The sequence below is a fragment of the Garra rufa genome, chromosome 20 (assembly GCF_049309525.1).
Source record: "Garra rufa chromosome 20, GarRuf1.0, whole genome shotgun sequence".
Classification (NCBI taxonomy): Eukaryota; Metazoa; Chordata; class Actinopteri; order Cypriniformes; family Cyprinidae; genus Garra; species Garra rufa.
Genome location: NC_133380.1, coordinates 23,256,986 through 23,266,663, shown reverse-complemented (window position 1 = coordinate 23,266,663; position 9,678 = coordinate 23,256,986). Strand labels below are relative to the sequence as shown.

General features: G+C 36.9%; 1 protein-coding gene across 2 annotated transcripts in view; it reads right to left on the bottom strand.

The window, feature by feature from the left end:
- Nucleotides 1–3,529: 3,529 nt before the first annotated feature.
- tafa1b (TAFA chemokine like family member 1b) overlaps nucleotides 3,530–9,678 on the bottom strand; it is a 246,449-nt gene continuing 240,300 nt past the window's right edge. For both annotated transcript variants that reach the window (XR_012340790.1, XM_073825686.1), the window contains one exon: nucleotides 3,530–6,417. Coding sequence is in view for 1 of the 2 variants with exons in the window: in XM_073825686.1 (XP_073681787.1) it covers nucleotides 6,400–6,417 (18 nt within the window). In the remaining variant the exon portion in view is untranslated. The remainder of the gene's footprint in view (nucleotides 6,418–9,678) is intronic.

The window sequence follows — 9,678 nt, the reverse complement described above, 5'->3', positions numbered from 1 at the left end:
GCTTAATAGGATGGTGGAAGGCTGAAATCTTGCAAGAGACAGCGACCACAATTTTCTGTGTGTCCCACAAGGGACAGGACTTGTCATGTATAACACAGACCCACTCAAGAAGAAAATGATGGATTTCGCAGCTTGGCCTGTCTCATGCCTTGTGCATTTCGACTTTAGTTTGTTTTGAGGGAACACAAGGGAGAGAATCAACCGGAGACAAAATGTATTACCATAATCATAGTCTCTGACAGTACCGAACTTGTTAATCATTTGATGTTGAAGACTTACCACTTTTTAGGCTGATTAAGATGTCAAAACAGGAAGATATTGCCTTTTGGGGTTTCAGAAGGAGCAAAGAACTTTGCTGTCATCATTTACTCACCCTAATATTGCTCCAAACCTATATGAGTTTAAAGATATTGTGAAGAATATTTCAGATGTCTTTGTCCATACATTGAGGTCAATGGGGTCCAAAACAGCACTGGACCCCACTGATGTTTATTGTGTAGGTTTGAAACGTTCCTTTAATTCAATTATGCTTATTCCAGATATGACTATATTTGGAATATATGCTGTTTACACGCCAATTTACTTTTCAGAGTACTGTCAATAGTATTCATTATTGCAGTCATTGTAAACATGGCCTGTGATGTCGTGATGTAGAATAACCTTTCCATTCAAATAATCATACAATGGGTGGTTATAAATAAATATGAGGTAACCCAAGAGCAGAAGCCTTTTCTAAGAACTCGATTGAAGTTTCCTCAGCAAAATAAGAAAGAATTGAGTGGCGGTAAATGTATTCGGTTATCTATGCAAAGGCTGTTCTCGCTCTAAAAAGAAGCAGGGCTCTCTTCACAGCAAGACTCCAGCATTCTTACCCAAAAAAAGCAGATGCATGAAAGAGAATTGAGAGCTCTTTCTTAAGCATCTATCCCAAAGCACCTTTTACGACCCATCCACATTAAACCCCCAAATACACAAGGAAAAAATCCCTTGATTCCCATTTACATACTTTTTTTCTCCCCTGCCATAATCTCACCATTCTGTCTCAGCGGCAGCATCTTTCTCGTGAAAGGTCTGCTGTTGGGGTCCTGGTTCCTATAACGCATTAAACGCACACTGAGGCTCTGAGCTGCTCTGTATCCTTTTAGATAGAAAAACAACAACAAAATGAGGGAACGCCTCATTGAAGAAGAGAAAACACAGCTTTTTGTTTGTAATTCCCTGCTTAGCATTCTGGGAAAACTGCTGGGAGATCGATGTAGCTGTCAATCTCTGGCTCTCTGTGACTTCGCTGATAGAAAAAAATGACTTGAAACAAAAAAGCAAGATTTTTTCTATATTAAATGATTAATAATATGGTACTTGTTGAGGAGAGGAAGCAAACCTGAAGAAATATGGCAGTAAGGAAGATCTATTATAGGAGTCAGATGGGAATATTCTTGGTGTGGGACTGAAAATCTGTATCCTAATTGAATTGAAGTTAACAAAATGGGCAATGTGGATGAATGCAGTCTGTCATAGGGAATTATATAAATAAAAGATCCAGTTATGTCTGTATATATATGTATATGCAGCCACATCTTGCTGTAGCATTAAATATGTTTTCCTTTTTAAAAGGCTTCACTAGACAGGAAATATTCACCGTGATTACACTTACCCCTGAGTACATCATAAATGTTATGAGCAAGCATTTGAATGCTGTCTGCAATTTTCTTTTTCTGTAATTTTATTGTTTATATTCACAAATCAAACTATTGAATTTCTGTTTAATGTGTCATTGTTGAAGAAATGTTCAAGTTCTAAGTCTTAGTTGCGAAAATAGGGAGGAAAATAGTTGAGGCCAGCTTTTCTCTTTGAGAAGAAAACTTTGTAAGACACGATTATACAACATTTGTACCATATCCATTAGTGAAGGCTTTTTAGAGACTCTTTCTGCAGGTTATTTTGTGATGCCATTACATGGTGGCAACCAATTTGTTCAAAAACATTGTAAGTATTGTATTTATAAGTGAGTCACTGAATAATTCACTCAACCGTTTTGTTCAAAAACCCTGATACATTCAGAAATTAAACAGGCAACTGTTTAATGAGTGATTCATAGAATAAATGACTCAAATTATTTGTTTAAAAACCCTGATTATTTCAGGAATGAAACAAGTGACTGTTTTGTGAGTGAATCATTTAATGATTCACTCAAGCAGTGCATTCAAAAACTGTTTCATTCAGGAAGGACACTACTGTGCATTGCCTGGAGATGTGCAACTGTTCGATTTCTTAATTTTTTAACCTATTTTCTATAACTATATTTGGTGGACCAAAATAGGCAAATAATTGGCAATACTGTGTCTAAAAGTGACTCAACTTAGTTTAACTAGGAACTCAAAATATCATGTTTTCCTCATCTTTTCTTCCACTAAGAGTTTGAGAAACTAAAAATGAATTGTTTGCTTTGAGACTGCTAGAAATCTATGTTTGAAACCATATCTCCATATTCAGAGATGACATGGTTTGTCAACAACAAAATGTATGTAATTGGATAAATGGTTAAAAAAGGCTTCATATTTACCATGATTACACATACCTCAAAGTACCTCATAATTGTCAGGAGCAAGGATTTGAATGCTGTCCACAATATGGATTTCCTTTTTCTGTATTTTTACTGTACATATTCACAAATCAGAACACAGAATTTCGAATTCTAATTGTCTAATGTTTCATTGTTGAAGACAGGTTCAGGTTCAAGTTCCCATCAAGTTATCATTATACAATCTAATTTCACATTTATTCAGTAGTGAGGACTTTTTAGTGCCTCATTCTGCAGGTTATTTTGTTATTTTAGTACGTGGTGGCAACCAATTTGTTCAAAACATTGATTTATTAGGAACAAAACAAGTTATTGTATTTATAAGTGAGAGATTGAATAATTCACTCAACCATTTTGTTCAAAAACCCTGATTAATTCAGGAATTAAATAGGCATCTGTTTAATTAGTAATTCATTGAATAATTTACTTGAGTGATTTTTTTTTTTTCAAAACCCTGATTATGTCAGGAATGAAACAAGCGACTGTTTTGTGAACGAGTTATTTAATGATTCACTCAAGCAATGCCTTCAAAAACGCTGATTCATTCAGGAAGGACACTACTGTGTGTTGCCTGGAGACGTGCAAGTGTTCTGATGATTGCTTCATTTTTGGACCTATTTTCTATCATTTTATTTGGCGGACCAAGTAATTGCCAATACTGTGTCTAAAATATCTAAAAAAAAAAAAAAATTCTGTGTCTAAAGGTGACTCAACTTTAACTAAGATGATACGTGTAAGAAACTAAAAAGGAACTGTTTACTTTATCTAGAAATATATATCTGAAACATAAATGTTCCCCATATCCAGAGATGACATAAACTATTAACCACAATGTGTGTAATTGGATAAATGAATAAAAATGCTAATAAACAGAGAACAGCATTGTTGATAGAGACATAAAGGTAGACACAGTTTATAGAAAACCATTTTAATATTGATTTGCTTTTGATAAGGCTGCATGTTTATCTACCAAAGCTACTGTAGTTGCATGTCTACTGATGGCAGTAAAGAGAAATGAAGCCCACCTTTTCGCCAACCCCTTAAAACTAGATTGAAACAGAAAACTAAAAGCATGTTTGATGTGACATTCTGAATGGTCAATTCCCCTCATAATTCATACAGACGTTTGGTAATTTTAAATTTTAAATGGATAGTTCACCCAAAACGATGAAATTCTGTCATTAATTACTTACCCTTATGTCGTTCTAAACCCGTAAGACCTTCGTTCATCTTTAGAACACAAGTTAAGATATTTTTCATGAAATCTAAGACAACATGCAACTGACACATTCAAGGCCACATCGAAGAGTGACATAAAAGAGAAGAAATTGTTGAATAAAGTTGTTATTTTTGTTTTCTTTGTGCACAAAAAGTATTCTCATAGCTTCATAACATTACGGTTGAACCACTGACGTCACATGGACTATTTTAACAATGTCTTTACTACCTTTCTGGGCATTCACTCTTAAAAATAAAGGTTTTTGCAGTGATGCCACAGAAGAACCAATTTTGGTTCCCCAAAGAACCTTTCAGTGAATGGTTCTTAAAAGACATTTATTTACATTTACATTTAACATTTACATTTACATTTATTCATTTAGCAGACGCTTTTATCCAAAGCGACTTACAAATTGGGAATACAACAAGTGATTCATCCTAAGGAGGCAGATCAACATAGGAAGTGCTCAAAACCATATATTAGGCGTTGTTAGATGAGTACAGGCTAGAAAGGGAAGATCAAGAAAGAGAGAACAAAGTTTTTATTTTTAACTTTTTTTCTTATTATATTATTTTTTTTATAATATAAAGAACCAATATGAAGAACATTTTAAAAATCTAAAGAACCTTTTCTGCATTTGAAAGGTTCCATGGATGTTAAGGGTTCTTTATGAAACCATCAATGGCAATAAAGAACCTTTAATTTTAAGAGTGTTGGACGTGTCAGTTGTGTTGCTATCTATGCAGAATCAAAAAGCTCTCTGATTTCATCAAAAATATGTTAAATTGTGTTTCGAAGATAAACAAAGGTCTTACGGGTTTGGAACATCATGAGGGTAATTCATGACAGAATTTTAGGTGAACTATCCCTTTAAGCTGCCAAACATTATAAACATGTTATATCTCTTGAAAATTACATCTGATTTTCCAAACTAGGGCTTCATTTTTCTGAACTGATTCAGGTTTCTGTCCAGTGACACAGATCCAGTGTTTGGTTATCACGGTTATCATCTTTAACAAAATGAATATTGTCTATTGTCTTGTATTTATAAAACCTACACAAGCATTATGAAGCCTATCTATTCTCAGAACAGCATAGAACAAACTGGATCATGGACTGAACTGGAGTAAGAATTCCAATAGGTGACTGTGGCCAATAGACTGATATCTTTGGGAAATTCACTAAGAATGAGTTGCACCTGCCGACAAAAGCAATTAAATACATTGTATTTAAGTGCCAGATTCAGAATGCAAATCAGACCACAAAATCTGTGCATGGCACAATTCCCAAACTTGCTGGTTGCCTCCGTGCACTACAGTAATTTGTGGAGGAACAGTGGATACACTATCATAATTTAACAGGGCCGTGCAGTACCAAGTGTGGTCGACTACTCCGTACATCTGCTCTTCTCCCTTATTTGCTCATTACGTGTTGAATTAGTGTTGCTACGATCAGTATAAAATGTTCATAATGTCATTTATCATCTGATTTCCGCCAGCAGCAGTAGCATTAGAGTAGCAGTAGAGTTTTGTGAATAAGCCAAAATTTTTAATAAGCCTAATTTACATGGAAACTTAGATGAATGACTTTGATACTTATAGCTCAGGGCTATTTTAGCGCTAAATGTTGCAAAATAGTGCAAAAGTGTTGCAACTGTTTAGTGAATTTTCCTCTTTTTTCATCATGGACCCAATGGAACAAATTCAAATTCAAGCAAAAAATGCCAGGTTTCCTTTACATCAAGAGAATATATATTTCCACAGACAGCCTTAACTTAGGGATTATTTGTACTTCTTGTTCAAGGAGCCAAAACCATGAATACAATCTGAATTCAAACCCACTGAACAGGTTTAGGGCATGATAGATCTTCATATGATATCTTTTAATATGTATCTATATGTATATATACAGAAATATATACAGTTACTTCAATACAAAGCTCCCACAAAATACATTGAGCATGCCGACAAATAAAAAGATATCTGGCCCAAGTAGGTGTAGACAGTGATGTGACCTTTGACCTGGGGGACACTAGCGGTGAGCGGTAAACTCAGAAGTGGAGGGAAATAACAGGGCTTCTCGAGCTCCTAGTCTGTTACCAAAGCCAGCGTGGACGTGGAACGACAAATTGATGGAGGGATGGAGAAAACTCCTATTGATCTCCACCTCATTTTCACAGACCAGTGCTTATCCATCATGATCCTTCATACAGTCATTCACAGCTTATATCAGGATTGTCCCGTTTACCTAGGGAGGTAAAGTCTTCAAATGTAATTTGAAATCCAGTAAACGGCTCCCCTAAACTGTATGAGTTTAGAACCAGAGGAAGGTGGTCAGGAGAAACGCAGAAAATCGAGAGAATTGGACACGGTCGAGTCCGCAGCGTTGGGCTCATTGATCAAAAACACAGAATAGCCTGGTTTATTTCTGTTTGTCATATTCCTTGGCACCGAAAAGAGCAAATCTCGCCTTTATCCCCAAGAATGTCCTTCTTTATTGTTCAGTCACAGGTAATCCAGTCAAACACCCCTTTGAATGAATAGTTTCGTCCATTCTGACAGAAAGAATCCACATTCACTGCCTGTGAAGGAGCTCTTTGTTAGGTCCGGGGATGAATCTGAAAACAGAGAAAAAGGGAGAGAAAACACACACGCATGCTTAGAACAAAGGTGAAAAGCTTGTGAAGAACGAATCCCAGATTTTCAAATCGCAACCGAGGAGCTATTGTTTGTGTATAGACGATTGCAGTTTGTCTGCTGTAACACATCTATACTGGTAAAGAACCGATTGGCACGGTGTGTGTGAATGTGTATGTGTTCAAGTTGCCCATCTGCCATCTCACATCTCTGTATGTTCCCTGTTTACACTGCACAGTGAAAAGAGCTCAGTAGCATTGCCAAGAGGGAAATACGATTCTTTTCTTCCTCTCCGTTTCTCTATCCCTCGTTTTCTCTCTCGTTGTGACTTCAGGGACCCCTATTTAGTCTGTCTGGTGAGTGTGTCTTGCTCTCAATGCGACATTGTGCTTCACTCAGACCGTTATTAACGATCTGTCTTCTCCCTCCTCAGACTGGAGGAAATGCACGATAACAGCCACAGTCAGTAACGATTAGCCAATCTTATGTCAGCGCAAATCGTCTTTTGATGTGCTTCCAGAAAGCTTGTCGCTGAACGAACATGTAGCAGTCCTCACACAATGAATGTTTAATATCAGTCTCAAATACGGCACATATATTATGACACCACCGCTGAGTTATCATGCCATCCATCTAACTATTCCCATATCTCTCTTCTAACTGTCTGTGTTTCTGTCCATCTCTCTGTCTAGATCACGGGAAGGCAAGTTCGGTCCTAGAGATCCGCTGACCTGCAGAGTTCAGCTCCAGCCCTGAAAAAAAAAAAAAAATCACCTGCCTATAGGCTTAGTAATTCTGAAGACATTAATTAGTTTGTTCAGGTGTGTTTGATTAGGATTGGAGCTAAAAGCTGCAAGACTCTCTAGGACTGAACTTGCCTACCCCTATATAGATGACAGATAGATAGAACGGCGGAACAACAGAATGATAAATAGAACAATAGATAGAACGATGGATTGATAGACTGACAGAATGATAGATAGATAGATAGATAGATAGATAGATAGATAGATAGATAGATAGATAGATAGAACGATGGATTGATAGACTGACAGAATGATAGATAGATAGATAGATAGATAGATAGATAGATAGATAGATAGATAGATAGATAGATAGATAGATAGATAGATAGACAGTACAACAGAAAGATAGATATAACAATAGATAGAACGATGGAATGATAGAATGACAGAATGACAACTGTAGATAGAATGATAGATAGAACGATAGAAAGTAGTAGAAGTAAATAGATGACAGACAGACAGACAGACAGACAGACAGACAGAATAGATCTATCTATCTATCTATCTATCTATCTATCTATCTATCTATCTATCTATCTATCTATCTATCTATCTATCTATCTATCTATCATCTATCTATCTATCTATCTATCTATCTATCTATCTATCTATCTATCTATCTATCTATCTCTGTTTATCATTCTACCTAATGATTTATCTTAGATGGATAGATGGATGAACAGATATATATAGATAGATCTCTGTCTCTGTATTTGTCTTTCTGTCTATCTATCTATCTAGAGAATGTTAGACAGACAGATTGAGAGATAGATACCTACCTCTCTAGGTAGTCCATCCATCCATCTAGATGAATTGTTAAATATATAGAGAGAATGATAGATAGATAGATAGATAGATAGATAGATAGATAGATAGATAGATAGATAGATAGATAGATAGATAGATCTCTATATGTTAATCTGTCTGTCTACAGAAGTCTATTACTGGCATGATTGTTATACATTCAGTATTTCCAAAATCGTCCAATCATCCATCAATCAATCCATCATGCTCAGAGCTAGATGGCGTTTTTTATCCTAAAGTTGTGATGTCACTAGTGCAATGAAACTAATTAAAAGCTCAAGCCTGTGGCTTCGCCCTCAGCGCATAAAGCATATGCTGACATTTCCCCATCTAGATGTGAAGGAAGGCAGCCAGGTGTGAGCTACAGATTGAGAGAGAGACATAGACAGAGACAGAGAGAGTGACTGGGGACAGAAATTAGAAGCACCCCTTGGGGCCCCCTATAACCCAACAGACAGACAGCTATCATGCGGCACAGTTACGCTCCACGTGCTCCCATCATCCCGGGCAAGGCACGGCAGAGGAGGAGGAGCTGTCCATCATAACGGATCCCCTCTGGAAAGGGACCAGTTCATGCCAATCAAAAGAGGTTAGCCAGCCAATGACAACGTAACACGGCAGCCTGGCTAACATCAGTAATATCCAGCACTTCTGTGGCACTGCACCAATACCAACATGAGACAAAGGCAAAACAGCTGCTTCTTTGACAAAGGATGCAAAAATCTCTTTTGTTTAAAATAAGCCGATTTGCTGGACTTAAATGCTTATTTTATATACATGTAAACGTTAGCTGACAGCTCTTTGTCTTAAGCCGAACGCTCCCTGTCTTTCCTCTCCAAATAAGAGCTTTTGCATGCTGTGCAACTTCCAACCCCCGCATGCTACGCAAGAAGCAGTATAGTGATCCTGATGCAATTTGTCTTCGGCTGTCTGCTAGTACGTATGGCTCTGGCTCTCCCAATGTGGTTTGTTATATTAGACTCTATGCAAATGCTGCCATATTTCCTCCATCTCTGCTCAGGTGTCCTCTACTGTCTGCTACCACTTCCATTGATTGGCTGGATTCAGGGTTAAAAGCACTTCCCAAAGACGTTTGTTGTACACCATTTGCATTTTAATTCTCAAATGATATCTCAATCTTGTTGTGCATGCTCCATGCGCTAAAAATGTAATCTGGTTTAGGTTATGCAGCTGTTGAATGTGACTTTTAAATGAGGATAGCATACAGCAAGACTCCAGACAGCATGAATGTGTTAGAATTAATTTAATGTGACATTGACAGCTGAAAGAGATACAGATACAGTCAAAGCTCTGGGTTCAACAGGACTCTTGGGACAAACTGACTTAATCATCATGTGATTTAATCTTAAACCATCACTTGGCAGATTACTTTCGCTCTGAAAACCCACACAGATGGGATTCTTTAAACAGTACAGGTATCTTGTGAAAAAGCCTCCTGTTAAGAATATGTGTTTCAAAGACATACTCAAGAAATCAGAGGAAACAGCAAGCCATTATCACATTTTCCTGAGAACTACACATGCTGTTTCCTTGTAAAAGTATTTGTGGAACATGCAGAAAAAACCCAGTTTAGTAGACTAATTGGTTGGATTTGAGTACTTAAACTCCTTA